The following is a 20,000-nucleotide window of genomic DNA, read 5'->3' on the forward strand; positions in this document are numbered from 1 at the left end:
GTATTTCAAAGGGCCGGTCTTGTCACTCTCTGTGTCACACTGAATATCCCCGAGAACTACGTTAAGGGTACACGTGTCTGTGGAGTGCTCAGCCACTTGCACGTTAATTTCACGAGCAGGCTGTTCCGTTGATTCGGATCAACCGGAACCCTCGTCGTCGTAACCGACAGAGGGCTTCCACACTTTCACCACAACTTTCTCTCACTCTTACTTCCTGTTTCTGTTGTACCTGTATTTCAAGGGGCCGGCCTTGTCACTCTCTGTGTCACACTGAATATCCCCGAGAACTACGTTTAGGGTACACGTATCTGTGGAGTGCTCAGCCACTTACACATTAATTTCACGAGCAGGCTGTTCCGTTGATTCGGATCAACCGGAACCCTCGTCGTCGTAACCGACGGAGTGCCTCCATTCATCCACCTCAGACGGTGAAAGCTAGATAGATAGGTAGATAGATAGATAGATTTATAGATAGAGAGAGAGGGAGAGAGGGAGTGAGAGTCTGACAAGCAGGTAGAAAGACAGAGGGATGGTTGGATAGAAGGAGAAGAGGGAGAAACGGAATTTAAATAGAGAGAGATTGATTTTCCTGCTTAAATCTCAGTAAAAGGCCATTCAATCTGTTTATGGGGAGAAAAATTTTGAAGAACACCAATACATCAGATCATAAAATGACGAGAACAGTATTAGGTGGTCATGAAATGTGCTAAAAATAACTGCTAAATACCCTTTAAATCACACAAAAAATACTTCTTTTTTTTTTGCATAATTGTATGAATTCCTGTGTGTAGAATGCACATTTGCACAGATTTTCTGAAAATTGCAGAAAATAAAGAATAATCTAGAGTTCTGAAAGCAGAGCTCTGGCCACTGAACAGGTATAACACAAAGGACATTTCCTAGATGTTTAGATGATGCCTTAAGAACAATCCAATACATTTGAATGTCAGATTCGAATCTGAAATGAAATATTATCTTTCTTTTAATGAGAACTAGCAGTGTCGCCCGGCGTTGCTCGGGTTTGTAAGGGAAATAACTATATAAGCATTTTTAGAGAGTTACTTCCCTTATAAATTCGGGCTTTCTTAGCCATTTTGTTTGGTGTCTTCAAGCCATGAAGTCGTTGTTCTAAAAGAACGCTGGTTTCCTTCAAACGCATTACGACGTTGATTCTTTACACTCCCTTCCCCACAGCTTCACGAGGGAGGGAAGGGGGAGAAGCAAACAGGTGCAGCTGTGAGCGTGGACGCCAACTCCGCCGCCATCGACACACGATGCATTTTATGCATTAAAATGGAATAAAAAATGATGTTAAAATTTTTAAAATCGTAGACTCATCGTTGACGCGCGCTAATAGTCAGACGGGCTCGATATGAATCACGACTATAAGATACCCGGTTTTGGTTTTAAACTGCACCGCAAAATGGGGAGTAGTTAGGAATCTAATTCGAAGGGGACAGACACTCACACAACTACAGTTTTACATAAATAGATATGATTTAGATAATGCCCAATTGTTTTAAATACAAACGAAATATAAATAAAGCAAAATATATTAATGCATTTTAACCATTTTCTTAGCACATTTCTGTTGAAAGACACTGACTTTGTTTCAATCAATTTTGAAATTAATGAAGAATTTAGTAAAATAACTCTGTCCTTATTAAACTGGCATTTAGAACAAATTAATTTGAAGTTTATTATTAAGCTTATTATTATCATTATCATTATTATTATTATTATTATTATTATCAATATTATTATTATTATTATTCTTATTATTATTAGTATTATTATTACTATTATTATTGTTCTTAAGTTTATTATTAAGCTGGCGTTTAGAACAAATTAATTTCAAGTTTATTATTAAGCATATTATTATTATTATTATTATTATTATCATTGTTATTATTATCATTATCATTATTATTATCATTATTATTATCAGTATTATTATTATCATTATTATTATTATTATTATCATTATTATCATTATTATTATTATCATCATTATTATCATTATTATCACTATTATTATTATTATTATCATTATCATTATCATTATTATCATTATTATTATTATTATCATTATCATTATTATTATTATTATTATCATTATTTCATTATTATTATTATTATATTATTATCATTATTATCATTATTATTATATTATCATATTATCATTATTATTATTATTATCATTATTATTATTATTATTATCATTATTATTATCATTATTATTATTATTATTGTCATTATTATCATCATCATCATCATCATCATCATCATAATTATATTATTATTATCATTAAATTTATTATTAAGCTGGCGTTTAGAACAAATTAATTTGAAGTTTTGATGGATGGTTTTAATCCTTTTTCTGTTTTTTTTACAACATTTCTGTTGTAATACATTGTCTTTCATCAACATCATCCGCATCAGCGTCAGCATCCTTTAACATTCGTTTTCCATGCTGGCATGGGTTGGACGTTTTCACCTCAGCTGTCAAGCTGGAGAACAGCACGAGGTTTGGGTTCTACAGCTGGATACGCTTTCTACAGTGTTTGTGGCGTGGTTTTAATGTGCCACTGGCGCGATCACCTTTTCGTGGCACTGGTATGGGTTATTTTTACGTGGCACCAGCAAGGGACTCTTGGAGATCATTCCTTTGCACCAGGGGCTGCGGCTTTAACACTTCTGTTGTGGAGGGCAGGTCTTGAGTACAAGAAGGCCCCAGGTTATCTCAATCCTTTGTCATCTTGCCTGAAAAGTTTTGCTTCCTGAGGGTGTCTTTCAGTACTCCGACCTGTCTTCCTAGGTCTCCTACTTCCACGAGTTTTATCCACTTTGAGGGAACGTCACTTCTTTATGAAGCTGTCGGTATCCATCTGCATCTCATGACCAAACTCAGGCAGTCTTCTCTCTTGCACACTGCATCTAATCCCTCTTATACCTAACTTCGCCTTCAGCAGATTAACAATCTGTCGTGTATGTACACTTACATTACACATTCAGAGGAGTATACTACCCTCATCCTCTGTAGCCATCGCATGTCCTCTGCTTCCAGGCCCCACGTCTTGCTACCGTGTACAATTGCGGTTCGTATGCATGCATCACATTCGCTTCTTTTCACTAGATCAGAGAAATATTTCGTTGCCAACGGAGCTAAAAACTCTCTAAATTTTCTCTATCCAATTCTTATTCTAGCTATTGTACTTGTAGTATATTCTCCCCCACTACTAATTTGATCCCCTAGTTAGCAGGAATTATCCACTACCTTTCAAGAACCTCAAGGACATCTAAAAAAATCAATCTCATGAATATCTATAATTTTTACGGTTCGTATGCATTTTCTACATATGAACACTACTTTCTCTGATAACCTTCCTATCATTCCACTGTACCCTTGTATGTCCATAGCTTACACACACTATACCATATGGAATTCCTGCCTACACCTTTCCTGCAAATCGGGCAGGGCCATATACCTGAAGTGGGTAGTGTCTTGTCTGTTTTCTTGCTTAGTTAACCTTAAGGCCCTTAGATTCCAGGCTGTGCTTCCATACTCGGAATTTCTTTTCTAGCGCTGATATAGAATGAGGGCAAGATAGTCAGTATAAAGTACTTCCCAAAGGCCGACAGCCTTGAATTCCTCTGTTATTGCCTGGAGGACAATAATGAAAAGTAGGGGACTAACGATTGAGCCTAGATGAACACCAAATTCTTTGCTTTTCTCGTGGTTAATTCTCAACTTACTGACAGCGCACAGTAGATGTGCTTTATCGAAGGCTTTCTATAGTTCATTTTGTATGTCTTGACGTTCTGAGTTCAAATTCCTCGGAGGTCGACTTTGCCTTTCATCCTTTCTGAGTAATGGTATATTCTTGGCTAAGTATTTCTCTTGAAGTTGCCTGACTATAGAAATAGCCTCAGCCGTACTTCTCCCCAGGGTAAAACCGAGCTGCATTTTGTCTAACCTATATCTTCTCCAAACTGGTTGGGCAATAATTTTCAAGGCTTTTTTTCAATCTCCATCAATGTTGTTTTTAGGCGGGACCTTTCGCTACTTTTGGAACGTTGGTTGAAACGATTTGCAGCCTTTGTCCGTCTCTCATGAGGATCTTCCTCTCCCTTGGAATCTCCTTCTTTTTTGTGTTAGCCTTGTGCTCTGGGACATATTTCTGGCATATGGCTTGCATAACAGACATGAGATATTCTAGTTTCATGCCAATGTCTGGTGTGAAGAGACATTTTGGCCAGTACCATCTGAGGATCTCTTTTTGGATCAATTTCCAGGCTACTTTGAAGAAGTTCAGATTGGAGAGATTTTGGGTGCTTTTCGTGGTCAGCTGTGAGTTTCCTTTTCTAGATTTTGGATGAAGGCTAATGTAAAAATATTGGCTGAGACAAATAGAAACTGTATATTGACTGACAATTGTGTCCACAAGGAGGTTCTACTTGAAAACAAAATGTGCATTTTAAGTAAGTTTCACAAAATGGAATTTACAACTTTCATTTTTTGAAAAATTCCACAGGATATTTAAACTATATAACAATGGAAGTGTTTAGGGAGATGCTGGGACTTACAACAACAACAACAACAACAACAAATGAAATTTCAAAGTTTGTCTTTATTTCCACAGTTAATCTCAAACAACGAGGGAGCCAAACCAATAAAGGGGTCTGCATGTGGTAGATAGATCTGCTAGAATTAGTAACCAAATCCTACTCTATTCAAAACCTATCACCTTAAAGAAGGACACATTTAACAATGTGGTTCTGTTCTCTATACTTAGGGAAAAGACAGGATGGTCCTGGATGGAAGGCATTTGATAATAGGTCTGTGGTGAAGATAGATGTGGGACTAAGCAACAGCAACAATTTACAAAGAAATTCGATTGAATTCTGATGATAAACATTCAATTGCACTGAAACAGTCAGTTCTTTCAAGAGCTGCTTTTAATATTCGAAGTGTACGTTTCTCTGGGTCATTGCTTCGACACCATTTGAGCAGCATCTGGAAACCTTGTTCCACAACGCTATGAGAATGGTCAAACTTGATGATTTCCAGGTCATGTTGTTTAATTCCTAATTCCCTTCCTGCAAAAGAAATAAGAAATAATTGCAACAGCATTAATGATAATATAAAATCTGTATTAATTACGACAAAGAAATTATGTGAATAGAAGAGTGAGAGATACTTAAGAAACAGGGAAATTAGAAGACATTGTTATCTATTTCTAAAGATGTTGATAAAAATAGCAAAGAATTTGAAAAAAAGGCTGGAGAAGAAGAAGAATATTTTTAAAAATTAATTGAAAATTACACAAGAGAAAATGCCTGGTGAACAACTGGCAGAAGAAGTGTATGAGAGCCTAAAGAATCAACAAAGACCACCAATAGTTAGATAATTTTATCCATCTGTCCATCTTCTCTGGGCTCTATTCATAGGAGAGTTTTAGGGGTAGAGTCTTCAGGCACCTCCTTCATGCAATTCTATCAGAAGCAACCTTCATTAGAAGTTCTGAAAGGATTTCCAAACATGACCAATTGAAACTATGGATATCATCCAACCATCTCATTCTTGCTCTACCCCTAGGTCTCCTGTCGGTTGGCTCAGCTTGAAGAATCCTCTTGTGGTTCTTTCCTGTGACATTTTAATCACATGCCAGAGTACTGGAGCTGTGAATTCTCAATGCAGAGAAGCAGTCGCTTGACCTGGAGAGACCTCAAATCTCCAGCCTGCACACCTTGTTGAGTAACGTTACTCCAGAGACTCTTTGGGGGAATACAATCGCAGTCGTTTGATAACACCCTGTGATCAATGCCTGAAATAGTCATTTGTGATGTCTTTCCACCTATGATTAATAGAAATTTCAAAATTATCAACATTTAAAAATATTTCAAAAATAGGGATTGTGAACCTAAATGATTTCAACCACAGAAAGTAAAAATAAAATACTGTTAGGTAAATATCACATATTATAGAGGGCACTGGCTTAAGGTTTTTGGATTCATGACTTATAACAAGAACTTCTTTCACTGGATCAAGGCCACAATTTCAAAGTATTTAATACAGGAGAGGCCTTAGCAATGAGAAGAGTTTTAGTTTGTAGGCAATAAGACAAGAATCACCAACATCTACGCCATACACCTACAACACTTGGGTCCTGAAAGAATCACTGCATCCACAAACAAGCAAGTTTACAGGGAGGGCAGGTTAAGGTTAGGGAAGGACTTTGTAAGTAGCAGATATACAGGAATAGTTTGTAGTAGGAACAAGTAATAAAGACATAGTTGATAGTTTCTGTTACCTAAGAGACAGAATTAGAAGTGGAGGAGACTATTCTGAAAGCACAGTAGTTAGAAGGAAAATGAGATGAAAAATGTACAGGGAGCTGTTAGGTCTACTGGCAACTAAGGGATTCTGTCTCCAAATGAAGGAGAGATTGCAATGTTACATGGAATGTGGAGGATGCGTGGAAACTGGCAGGAAATGAGATGAGCACACATCACTAAATGTGTAATGTTAATGTGTTGAAAATGTGGAGCCAAAAAACTGGGTCTCAGAAGAATCTGTGATAGTGTACAAGAAAAAAGATAATGGTATAGATATAGAAGGGACATGGAGGATGAAATTTGGATAAAGAAATGCCTGGAAATCAAGTTGAAGGAAACAAGCGATCAAACTGGACAAAGGACCACAACGACTCTGGGAGAAATCGTCTGACCATTACAAACTTAGAAAAATGGATGTAAGGTGATGATGATAATGGACCTGGTGTTAGTGGATTGATTTTTGCCCAGTATATGACTGGTACATTTTGTATGACTCCCCAAGATATAGCAAGCTGACAATGTTGTAGATGATGTCCATTCTTAATTTAGATAAGTCATTTCTGAGTGCGAACTTCCATGCTACATGGCAGTGAAACATGGGCCATGACTGCTGAGGACATGTTGGACATGAGAAGCATTAAACATGGTGTGCAAGAGAGATGACTACGCTGGTATGGTCATGTGTTACGTATGGATGAGGACAACTGTGTGAAGAAGTGCCACTTCCTAACTGTAGAAGGAACCTGTAGAAGAGGTATATCCAGGAAGACATGGGATGAGATGATGAAGCATGGCCTTCGAACATTGGGCCTCACAGGGGCAATGACAGGAGACCAAGATTTGGGAAATATGCTGTGATTGAGAAAACCCGGCAACTAAAATGAGATCGTAGCCATGGCCAATGCCAGTGTTGTATGTCCGGCCCATTTAAGAGCACCCTCGATGCATTGGGTGATATGATATGCTTGAGAAGACCTGTTGAGTCAAGTAAAACCAAAATTGCAGCTGTGGCCAGTGCCCCCTGACTAGCCCTCGTTCTGGTGGCACATGAAAGCCATCATCTGAATGTAGTCAATGCCAGTGTGATCTGACTGACTCCATGTGCTGGTGGCACGTAAAAAGGACCATCCAAATATGATCGATGCCAGGACCACCTGACTGACTTCCATGCTGGCGGCACATAAAAAGCACCCACTACACACTCAGAGCGGTTGGCATTAGGAAGGGCATCCAGCTGTAGAAACACTACCAGATCAGATTGGAGCCTGGTGCAGCCATTGGCTCTCCAGACTTCAGTCAAACCGTCCAACTCATACCAGCATGGAAAATGGATGTCAAATGATGATGATGATGATTTATATCAGCTGACTCAGAGGATATTATCATGATCTCTTGAGTCAAGTCTAGTCCCCAGTATAGCTCAAAAGTGCTTGAAAAGATGTTTCTCTATGCTGCAGTCTATCTAGATGTATATAGGTACCATAGGGAGGTAGAAGACATTGCTGTAAATAATAGTATAAATGATATTTTATGTTGTTAAACTGTCAGACAAGGGGAAATGGGATATTGTGATGTTCATGCCTTTCCATGTGACATTTGTAATGTAAAGGAGAGTGAAATGATTTCAATTGAGAAACAAAATTGAGTTGAGTTTGAATTTTCTGTTGAGATTCTTTTTTTGTAATATAAGAGAGTGTTTCATTAACTTACAATGCTGAGTTCAATCCAGCCATGAACACAATCGACAATGGGGCCTGTCTTCTATAGAGACAGGAAATATATTTTGACCTGGGACTAAAGAATTACAATAAATATAGAAAAACACAGATTGGCCAGGGGAGAGACGACATGTCCCACACAATGCACACTCTCATGTTAAAAAGTTTGCATTTGATAATGTGGTCCTCTTCACCCAAGAGAAAACATGATGGCACATCTGGAACCCTTTCCCCTTAATTCTGCCAGATTAAGGGAGATATCTGCCTCAACCTACCAGTAAAATTACTAAAAGTGTAAACAAGCAAAAACATTGTCATTAATTCACCTGTTTACTCTTAAATGACAATATTTTTGAGTCCCCTTTTACAAATGACAGTATTAACTCTACTGGACCTTCTAATTTATACATTTTACAACCGTGCTGACGTCCGAAGATATTTTATGAAATTTCAGTGATAGCTTTACTTTATAGCTAAACTTTCAATTGGAAATTAGGAATGGAACCGGTTCTCAGTCATTCAAACAAACAGAAGTTTAGCTGAAAGCAAAATTTATAGAAATTAATTGGGTATTTTATACTCACCAAGTTCCTGCCATTTACCTGCCAACTTTTGGGACACCCTATGAAGATGAATCTCCTCTACCGTTACAGAATCTGAAATAAATATTTCCAAATTTTACACTTCATAGCACAATTTCCCTATCTCTGTTAATGGTTTATATTTTATTATTGTAAGACATTCCTATCATCAATGGACAACTGCTGACCACTATAGGTTTGGTTGATAGTTTTATACTTTCTACCGTGGTCTTATATAATGGCTCAATATTTAGGCCCATAATAAAATAGACTGACCTTCCTAAGCCTCCTTTTTCTCTTAAGACATCCTACTTAATCTAACAATGTTGCAATCATCTTATTTAATGATCACATGTATCTCTTGTATCCATGCTAAACCTATGACATGGCATTGTCCCCTCACCACTGGACTTCACTAATCAACATTCCCCTCTTCTTTTGCTTAATTCTGATGTCAACCAAGCTGGTCATCAACGACCTTGACACAAACTCATGTCACAGCTGTTATCTTTGTCAAACTTTGCTGCTTTTAATCTTTAATTTTAAACTATGCAACTCAAAGTTCACCAGAATTTCATCTGATACAGGAAATATCTAAAGACACCTTAATGAAATAGTTTCCTTTCCTGATGAGCAATGATTAGTTCTACACAGGTAAAACAGAAAGTGATAACAAGTATCCTAAAACTGTATACTTGCACAAAACATCTTAAATGAAACACAAATGTTCATACACCGATTATTGCAAAGGAAAAATATCTGAAATGGTATATAAGAAATGATATTCAAGAATATATAATCAAGGTGGTGATATAGAAAACAATGAGATGAGAGAAAAGTGAATGTGTCTCATTATGGGGAGAGAATCGTTTCAGGATTTATATTTTATCTTTTTTTCTATATTTTCCTTATCGTGAGGGACCTTTTTCCTATGTCTCATGATTCCATATTTCGATAAAAATCCCTTTATTGTATATTCTTGCATTTGTAGGTAGTGAATAGAATTAATTTTATCACTAACCATTTGAAAGAAATGTAAGAATGGAACCTGTTCTCAGTCATTCACACAAATAATATATTTCAGGTGAAGGTAAAATTTATAGAAATTTATTACAGTTATTTTATACTCACCAACAGACTCTACAACCGCCTTGACTGCTTTCTCTTTACACTTTGGACACACTGAAATAAGAATTGGAAATTAAGAATGGAACCTGTTCTCAGACATTCACACAAATAATATATTTCAGGTGAAGGTAAAATTTATAGAAATTTATTACTGTTATTTTATACTCACCAACAGACTCTACAACCGCCTGGACTGCTTTCTCTTCAGACTTTGGACACACTGAAAAAAGAATTGGAAATTAAGAATGGAACCTGTTCTCAGTCATTCACACAAATAATATATTTCAGGTGAAGGTAAAATTTATAGAAATCAATTACAGTTATTTTATACTCACCAACAGACTCTACAACCGCCTGGACTGCTTTCTCTTCAGACTTTGGACACACTGAAAAAAGAATTGGAAATTAAGAATGGAACCTGTTCTCAGACATTCACACAAATAATATATCTCAGGTGAAGGTAAAATTTATAGAAATTTATTACAGTTATTTTATACTCACCAACAGACTCTACAACCGCCTGGACTGCTTTCTCTTCAGACTTTGGACACTCTGAAATAAGAATTGGAAATTAAAAATGGAACCTGTTCTCAGACATTCACACAAATAATATATTTCAGGTGAAAGTAAAATTTATAGAAATCAATTACAGTTATTTTATACTCACCAACAGACTCTGCAACTGCCTGGGCTGCTTCTTCTTCAAACTTTGGACACACTGAAATAAGCATTTCAAAGTTTTATACTTCATAGTAAAATTTGTTTGTCTCTTTTAATAATCTATATTCCATTATTGTAAGGCATTCATATCCTCAATAGTCAATTGGTGACCACTATGCTTTCGGTCAACACTTTCTAAGCTGTTACTATATAATAGTTCAATATTTAGAACCACAACAAAATAGGCAAACCTTTCTAAATCTCATCTTTCTCTTAAGACATCCTATATACTAATCTAACAATTCTGAAATTCTCTCACTTAGTAATCACTTCATAACACTCTTTTTCTCTTAGTTTTGTTGTTTCTTTCTTATGTCTTTGCTAGACAAGTTTAACGCAAAATTTCACATTGGTTATTTGTTCCTGCCCATTAGAAAATTGCAGACTACAGCCTACAAATGACCACAAAAGCACAAATTTCACAACTTTTGAAGTAAACGCAGTGGTGTCACCCAGCACACTGCCTCATGAAAGTCATTGCTAGCTCTCACTGTGCGCGCAACGGTGTGCTGCCATCTGTTGGCATGCTACAGAACTAGTCCGTGAACTTTCTGATACTACCTTGGAGCAATGACCAGGCTTCATGTTCGAATTAAAACGAATCAACTCAAAAGTAAAGCCAAAAGGTGAAAGAGTCAGAAAACAATGTCTCTTTTAGCATTAATCACATCTAAAAACTAACGAGTGTGAGTATAAAATGTCTAAAAGGATGGCAAACATTATCATCATCATTTAGCGTCCGCTTTCCATGCTAGCATGGGTTGGACGGTTCAACTGGGTTCTGTGAAGCCAGAAGGCTGCATCAGGCCCAGTCTGATCTGGCAGTGTTTCTACGGCTGGATGCCCTTCCTAACGCCAACAACTCTGTGAGTGTAGTGGGTGCTTTTTACGTGCCACCGGCATGGGGGCCAGGCAAGGCTGGCAACGGCCTCGATCAGATGGTGCTTTTTATGTGCCACCGGCACGGAGGCCAGGCGAGGCTGGCAACGGCCACGAATGGATGGTGCTTTTTACGTGCCACCGGCACGGAGGCCAGTCGGGGCGGCACTGGCAACGGCCACAATCGGATGGTTTGCTTACTTGTCACCGGCACTGGTATCACAGCTGCAATTTCCATTGATGTTGATCGACTTCGATTTTGGTTCTGCTTTCTGATATCTGATTTGATTTGGTTTGATTTTGATTTTGATTTTCACTTGCCTCAACGGGTCTTCACAAGTGGAGTTTTGTGTCCCAAGAAGGAAAGGTATGTATAAGTCGACTGGCTACATACAAGGTAGAGGCCACGGGTTATGGTCTCACTAGTCTTGCTGGGCCTTCTCACGCACAGCATACTTCCACAGGTCTCGGTCTCTAGTCATTTCCTTGGTGAGACCTAAAGTTTGAAGGTCGTGCTTCACCACCTCGTCCCAGGTTTTCCTGGGTCTACCTCTTCCACAGGTTCCCTCAACCGCTAGGGTATGGCACTTTTGCACACAACTATCTTCAGCCATTCTCGTCACATGACCATACCAGCGCAAACGTCTCTCTTGCACACCACAACTGATGCTTCTTAGGTACAACATTTCTCTCAAGGTACTGACACTCTGTCGGGTATGAACACTGACATTACACATCCATAGGAGCATACTGGCTTCATTTCTTGCGAGCTTACGCATATCCTCAGCAGTCACGGCCCATGTTTCACTACCATGTAGCATGGCTGTTCGTACACATGCATCATACAGTCTGCCTTTTACTCTGAGCGAGAGGCCTTTTGTCACCAGCAGGGGTAAGAGCTTTCTGAACTTAACCCAGGCTATTTTTACTTTAGCAGTTACACTTTCAGCACACCCACCCCCGCTACTGACTTGGTCAACTAGGTAGCGGAAGCTATCCACTACTTCTAGTTTTTCTACCTGGAACGTGGTAGAAGTTAGTCTCTGCACATTTTCAGTGTTTATTGCTCCTGAGCATCTGCCACAAACAAAAACTATTTTCCTAGTTAGCCTTCCTTTGACATTGCTGCACCTCTTATGTGTCCATAGCTTACACTTGGTGCATCTTATAGAGTTTCTACCTACACCTTTTCTACAGATCAAGCAGGGCCATCTACCTGAAGGCGTTTGTGATTGGTCTACCTTCCTACTTATTAGGACTTTGGTTTTGGCTAGGTTGATTCTAAGGCCCTTCGATTCTAATCCTTGCTTCCACACCTGAAACTTCTCCTCCAGTTCTGATAGTGACTCAGCAATTAGAGCAAGGTCATCAGCATAGAGGAGCTCCCAGGGGCATCCTGTCTTGAATTCCTCCGTTATTGCCTGGAGGACTATGATAAATAGGAGGGGACTAAGGACTGAACCTTGGTGGACCCCAACCTCTACCCTGAATTCTTCACTGTACTCGTTGCCAACCCTCACCTTACTAGCAGCATCTCTGTACATGGCTTGTACAGCTCTCACTAACCATTCATCTATCCCTAGTTTCCTCATTGACCACCAGATAAGGGATCGGGGGACCCTGTCGAAGGCTTTCTCCATGTCAACAAAAGCCAGGTACAGGGGCTTATCTTTAGCTAGGTATTTCTCCTGCAGCTGTCTTACCAGGAATACAGCATCAGTGGTACTTTTCCCTGGCACGAACCCAAACTGCATCTCATCTAAGCTAACTCTCTCTCTAATTAGTTGGGCTATAACCCTCTCCGTAACCTTCATTACCTGATCCAGCAGCTTGATACACCTGTAGTTATTTGTATCTAGGGCATCACCTTTACCTTTGTAGCAGTTGACTATTATGCTGCTACACCAGTCATTGGGTATGACTCCTTCGTGTATCACCTGGTAAACTATACGGGTGACTAGGCTATAGCCGACACTACCAGATATTTTGAGCATCTCTGCAGTAATTTCTGATGGGCCTGGGGCTTTCCCTGTCTTCATGCTTGTAATTGCCTTAACTACTAAGGAACTGTCAACTCGGATTGCTGGTCCCCCTGTTGGGTTGACATTCGGCAGACTCTCTTTATCCCATTCATTTTCCTCATTCAGCAACCTTTCATAGTGGCGTCTCCAAACCTCTCTCTTTGCATCCTCATTTAGCGCAAGTGAACCGTCATCCTTTCGAACACATTTCTCTCCTACGACATCACGATTCTCTCTCACACACTGTCTTGCAACACGAAATACCTCAAGTCTTTCATTCTCATGGCGCAGAACATTGGAAAAGTTTTTTCTTATCTGCTTCCCCTCTGGCTAAATACACCTGCCTCCTAGCTTCCCTTCTGGCAGTCTGATACACTTCCCTGCTACCACCGTTCTTCCAGTACTTCCAAGCCTGTTTCTTTTGTCTAATAGCCCTGTCAACAATATTTTTCCACCACCACGTTATTTTGGGTCTTGAGGGGACTTTGTACCAGCCACAGATCTGGTCAGTGGCTTTCAGCAGGTTGTCCCTTAAAAGCGTCCAGTTGTCTTCTACCCCATGTGAAGCTATACCCCCTTCTATTTCGTCAAAGACTTCAAGTAACATATCTCTAAATCTCTGTCCATTCGCAGTGTTAATCATATATAGTTACAAAGAAGGAGTTGCATGTCTCCACTACAATATGAAGTGCATTATTCCATACCAGAAAGTTAATGAGACAACAGACAGATCAAGAAAGAATGTTCTTACCAAATCCACTTTTGCTGCGTATGTGTTGTCGACATATGGGGCATTGCTTAAATGTCATTTGAGAACAGCAATTCTGACAAATAACAGTATGTTGACATGGATGGAGTGTGACAGTAGCCTTTTTCTCTTGACAAAACCAACACCTGTGGAACAAAATATTAACACATCCCATCATTAACATTCATTTATAATAAAATATTTCGTTGTGGACATGTTTAGAGTACAGAATATTAAGGGGCACAACAGTAACCAACAAGAGTAAATCGTAAATTCTTCTGTAAACAATTACATACAAGCAGATTTGTGTGTATACAAGTGTCACATTAACATACACATACAAGGGTGGGCTGAAAATATCAAAGGCTGACTAAGGTGCAGCCTTCCAACATGCCATCCCAGTCAAACAGTCCAACCCATGCCAGCATAGACAACAGACGTTAAATGATGATGATGATGATGACATACACATTGTTAGTGTGTGTTTTAGGTTATTTTCACATGAAAGCGTACATGACAACTGATTGAGTCAGAGAAGAGAGAGAGAGAAAAAAATTGTTGGTAGACAGATAAATCCTATTTACTTCTAAATAGCAATTTCAAAATGTGTTCATTCACTTTATTATTTAGTACTACATTTTCATGGAGGTCACCGAACTCTAAAATAGTCAGGGATGGATGGTGAGGTATATCTGTCAACACAAGCAATCATGTGAATGTCATCAAAATAGTGTTTTTCGTTTGATCCACTAACAACTGTATTTTCTGTTTATTGTTCTTATTATTGTTGTGTGGTCTTAAGGCTGCAAGCTGGCAGAATCATTAGCACACGGAGCAAAATGCTTTCTGGCATTTCGTCTGCCTTTACATGCTGAGTTCAAATTCAGCTGCGGTTGACTTTACCTTGCTGTTGATAAAATAAGTACCAGTTGAAAACTGGGGCTGTTGTAATTGACTTATCCCCTCCCTGACCTTGCTGGCCTTGTGCCAGAATTGGAAATCATTATTGTTGTCTTGAGTCAAGACACTAATGACGGAATAATACATTGGGAGAATTCAAACTAAATAAACATATAAACATGATTATATACAAAAGAGAAAATGTCCTGGTTTATCTTGGCGTTGCCAGTGAGTACTTACAGTGATTGTAAAAATGTTTTTAATTTTTCTTTCAAATGTTGATTTTCTATGCAGTCCAATGGGGTCACTTTCTTCTTCTTATTACGATGATATAAGCTGGCTCCTTGGCTGGCAAGGTAACTCAAAACTACTATTCCAGAGAGCCTCCTATCCATGTCCAGTTGGAGCTCTCTGCAGCACTGCAAATGATGAAATATAAAACGATGAGTAGAATATTACACAAATATATATTGTAGATAAACAAATCATGTCAAATGTAGGAAATATAATGGAACAAGTATCACAAATAACAGAACACAACAAACCAACAAGAACCTATCTTTACAACTGGCTTGATAAAGCCAACTGGCCATAACAAAAGAAATACTTATGGAAGAGTATTGTATATATAAATATAACACAACAACATAACAACAAACAATGGCAAGCTACATTTTGTTACACAAAGGCCATTCTAATTACCATGGGGGTCGTCTGATGGTCTATGGTCACTCAAGATTTTCTGTAATTCCTTATGGAGATTTAAACTGGTCGCAACAAGAAGTATTTTTTTAGCAACATATATACTCCTACTTGAATTTGTTTACCATCTGCAAAACTGCCATCAAAACTCAGATTTTTGACATCTTCAGATCTGCATCTATGAAAGCAGTCACCCATATTTTCCTACTGGTAATTTCGATAATCCAAATATTGATTGGGAAACGTTTCACTGGTCACAAAGTGCAACTCATTTCCATAACAACAAACAATGAACAGAGAACACCAAGAACATAATAATTTCTTCAGACACAGCAACAAAACCAACACCAGACAGACATATCCAAGCATATCAATAATGTTTCCAAAATTTATAAAGAAACATTTTTGGCTGATGTTTGAAGTAAAGGAAGTAAGGATTGGTGTGGTGGTTGAGGCAACACACCAACACATTATAGTCAAGAAATTGTTGAAACTGTTAGTCTGATAGACAATTCCTATAATAATGGGTCGTTGACTGCTAGAGTAGCTTCTTCTCACCAAAGAAGACATTACAACAATACATAGGTGACCATTAACTGTCTGAAATACAGTCACACATATTTGGGAATCAAAGAGTTGCTTAAATTCTGCAACAACAGACAATAGACACCATCAGATCTAGCAGTGGATAGATGCTGAGGTCTTTCAAACAAACACACACACACACACACATATGTATATATATATATATATATGCACCTAGAAGTAGTTGATAGCTACTGTTATCTAGGTAATCAAGTCAGTAGTGGAGGTGGATGTGCCAAGAGCATAGTTGCTAGAATAAGATTAAGCAGGGCAAAGTTCAGAGAGCTTCTATCTTTGTTGGTAACAAAGGGCCTCTATGACTATCTGTCTAGTTACATCGTCATACATACAATCTCGTGGCATTACAATTTTGTGCACACATCTTAATGTAAATTCATTCTCATCACATCTCCCTTCATTACAATCATTGCAAGGGGTATTACTGTAGTCAATATACACACAAAGTCCAAGCCCTGGCAATATTTGGAATCCTAATTATCAACTTTGAATAAACTCAGTTATATATTCATTATCATACTGATAAAAGAAACTTTCTTCGAAGTCCATGAATATATTTTCTTTAAATTTAATTGTCCATAAACGAATTTATTTTCCTTTTCCTTTCTTTGAAAATGATTAATGAAATATGCTTTCTAGCAATTAACACAGTTCAACTCGTTTAACTTGAAATTCGATATTTAAAACAGTTTGTGAATTTCTCTTTCTTAAATTTAAAGACTTATATCTGTCGTTGGTCACCTCTCCTTCATACAGTGATGGCAGTGTTTACATGACACATATTTAAGACGGGTTACCTTCTTTACAGTGGAGTGGCCATGCTTTTGAAGGTGAAAGAAGATGGAATATTGTTACATCATTTTACATTCGTTTTCTATGCTGGCATGGGTTGGATAGTTTGGCAGAAGCTGGGCAGCTGCAGAGCTGCTCAGGCACCAATTGCCAGTTTTGGCATAGTCTCTGCGGTTGCATGCCCTTCCTAATGCCAACCACACACACACATATTCACAAACAATTTTTAAAACTTACCTCATCTAAAATGGGAATGGGTTCCACCTCAGAATGGAACATCTCTTTTTTTATTATTGAGAGGTGCAAACAATTATTGCCATCATTGTTGACAGCATTTATGTTTGCACCATTTATAATAAGTTTATGGATTATTCCGAGGTGGGCCCTGGACACGGCTTCCATCAATGGTGTCATTTTCTTATGATTCTCGATATCCAGTTTCACTGAATCCTTTGTGGAAGTAAAAATAGAAATTGAAAATGTACATGGGATATGTGTAAGGGACATGATAAATCTATTAAGAGGTCTTAAACAGATTGTTTCAGCCTAATCTATATTTATCTCTCACTATAGTAAATTTTAGGGGAGCAGAACAAGAGTGAACATATAATTAGCAGATCAAAACTAGTAAAGAAGAATTATGATGTTGCTATATTAATAGGGGTTCATAAACAGGTGAGTTGGTTAGTGTCCACATCCTTAACATTCCTGTACATACACACACATATACATGAATGTTATGGAAGTGAGATACACACAAACACATATATATATATATAGATATATTTACACACACACACCATATATATATATATATATATACAGGAGTGGCTGTGGTAAATAGCTTGCTTACAAACCACATGATTCCGGGTTTAGTTCCACTGCATGGCACCTTGAGCAAGTGTCTTGTACTATTATCTCGGGCTGACCAAAGCCTTGTGAGTGGATTTGGTAGACAAAACTGAAAGAAGCCCTCGTATATGTGTGTGTGTGTTGTGTTATGGAAGTGAGATACACACACACACACACACACATATATATACAGGAGTGGCTATGGTAAATAGCTTGCTTACCAACTACATGATTTCGGGTTCAGTCCCACTGCATGGCACCTTGAGCAAGTGTCTTGTACTATCATCTCAGGCTGACCAAAGCCTTGTGAGTGGATTTGGTAGACAAAAACTGAAAGAAGCCCATCGTATATGTCTGTGTTTGTCCTCCCAACATTGCTTAACAATCGATGCTGGTGTGTTTGCATCCCTGTAAGCTAGCGATTTGGCAAAAAGGATCAACAGAATAAGTACTAGGCTTACATAGAATAAGTCCTGGACTCGATTACATGTTGTGGCGAGAGTCACAAGAACCCATGCAAGAACAGACTTGACTGAACGACTATGAATAGTAGCAGTCTGAGTGAGAGACCAGAGAGAGTAGGTGTTAATTGCAGGAAGTCGTAAGGTGTTGTTTTCATTGTTTGTTGGTTTGTGTATGGATTGTTGTTGTTACCCTGATCCGTAATATGTTTTATTGTTACTACAAGGTTATAGTATAAACAGTATCGTGTCATAATAATTGGTGATACAATCCCAATACATTCATACATAAAAATATACACATATATCATCATCATCATCGTTTAACGTCCGCTTTCCATGCTAGCATGGGTTGGACGGTTCAACTGGGGTCTGGCAAGCCCGAAGGCTGCACCAGGCCAGTCAGATCTGGCAGTGTTTCTACAGCTGGATGCCCTTCCTAACGCCAACGACTCCGAGAGTGTAGTGGGTGATTTTATGTGCCACCGACACAGGTGCCAGACGAGGCTGGCAGACGGCCACGCTTGGATGGTGTTTTTATGTGCCACCGACATAGGTGCCAGACGAGGCTGGCAGACAGCCACGCTCGGATGGTGTCTTTTTTATGTGCCACCGACACAGGTGCCAAACGAGGCTGGCGAACGGCCACGATCGGATGGTGTTTGTTACGTGCCCACAGCACGGAGGCCAGTCGATGCGGTACTGGCTACGGCCACGTTCGGATGGTTTTCTTGTGTGCCACCGGCACTGGTACCACAAGGATACAAATTCCATTGATGTTCATCTAGTTTGATTTGATTGATTTGATTTGATTTGATTATATATATATACTAGCAGTATCGCCCGGCGTTGCTCAGGTTTGTAAGGGAAATAACTATAAAGCATTTTTAGAGAGTTATAGCCAAAAAATGGAAAAAAATATGGTAAATTTTTTTTTGAGAGTTAAAAAAGGATTGAGTTGCGTCCCCTAGACAGTTTGTGGTTCGTGTTTCTGATTCTCGACCCCATGTCGAATTTATCGATTTTTTTCAGAACTGGGGGAACTTTTCAAAATTTTGGCTGCGTTAGTTTTGAATTATGACATTGGGCTATGTGTGTGTCAAGTTTCATCAGAATCGGTTGAAAGCCGTGGTCAGGGTGAGGGTACGAGAAAACAGACACACAGAAACACGCACAGACAAACTGCCGTTTATATATAGATATATATATATATATATATATATATACTGAGATTCAGTAAATAGTATTTTATACATAAATATAAGAGGGAACCACTATGTGGAAGCCGTTGCGCTAAAAAGAGATCCACATAGGTCTCAACCACTAAGAATTGATCTCTAGAAAATCATTTACTGAATCTCAGTTTTTTATACGCTAGACCACTGGTCTTAAATTGATGTTATTAAATTAATATCCAATCTTTCACACACATTTTGATTTTAATTTTAAATATATATATATGTATATATATATATATATATATACACTCTTTACTCTTTTACTCTTTTACTTGTTTCAGTCATTTGACTGCGGCCATGCTGGAGCACCGCCTTTAG

The 20,000-nt window shown here is 38.4% G+C and overlaps 1 protein-coding gene and 1 long non-coding RNA gene across 19 annotated transcripts in view; both read right to left on the reverse strand.

Moving 5' to 3' along the window:
• Window positions 1–2,426: 2,426 nt before the first annotated feature.
• On the reverse strand, window positions 2,427–3,798 carry LOC118761679. Its single transcript, XR_004997560.1, has 2 exons — window positions 3,674–3,798; window positions 2,427–2,916 (listed from the first exon to the last, which is right to left on the reverse strand). It is a non-coding gene; the product is annotated as an uncharacterized LOC118761679 (long non-coding RNA).
• Window positions 3,799–4,611: 813 nt separating this feature from the next.
• Window positions 4,612–20,000, reverse strand: part of LOC115230773 (ankyrin repeat, PH and SEC7 domain containing protein secG-like) — a 29,045-nt gene continuing 13,656 nt past the window's right edge. For 3 of the 18 annotated variants that reach the window (XM_036499826.1, XM_036499825.1, XM_029800909.2), the window contains 10 exons: window positions 17,369–17,581; window positions 15,275–15,453; window positions 14,138–14,280; window positions 10,434–10,484; window positions 10,268–10,318; window positions 10,102–10,152; window positions 9,936–9,986; window positions 9,770–9,820; window positions 8,642–8,713; window positions 4,612–5,100 (listed from right to left, as the gene is read on the reverse strand). In XM_036499826.1, the coding sequence (XP_036355719.1) occupies window positions 4,883–5,100; window positions 8,642–8,713; window positions 9,770–9,820; window positions 9,936–9,986; window positions 10,102–10,152; window positions 10,268–10,318; window positions 10,434–10,484; window positions 14,138–14,280; window positions 15,275–15,453; window positions 17,369–17,581 (1,080 nt within the window). In that variant the 3' untranslated portion in view covers window positions 4,612–4,882. The remainder of the gene's footprint in view (window positions 5,101–8,641; window positions 8,714–9,769; window positions 9,821–9,935; window positions 9,987–10,101; window positions 10,153–10,267; window positions 10,319–10,433; window positions 10,485–14,137; window positions 14,281–15,274; window positions 15,454–17,368; window positions 17,582–20,000) is intronic. The other 15 variants (XM_036499814.1, XM_029800911.2, XM_036499817.1 and 12 more) reach the window with 15 other exon arrangements.

Source organism: Octopus sinensis, unplaced genomic scaffold (assembly GCF_006345805.1).
Source record: "Octopus sinensis unplaced genomic scaffold, ASM634580v1 Contig16364, whole genome shotgun sequence".
NCBI lineage: Eukaryota > Metazoa > Mollusca > Cephalopoda > Octopoda > Octopodidae > Octopus > Octopus sinensis.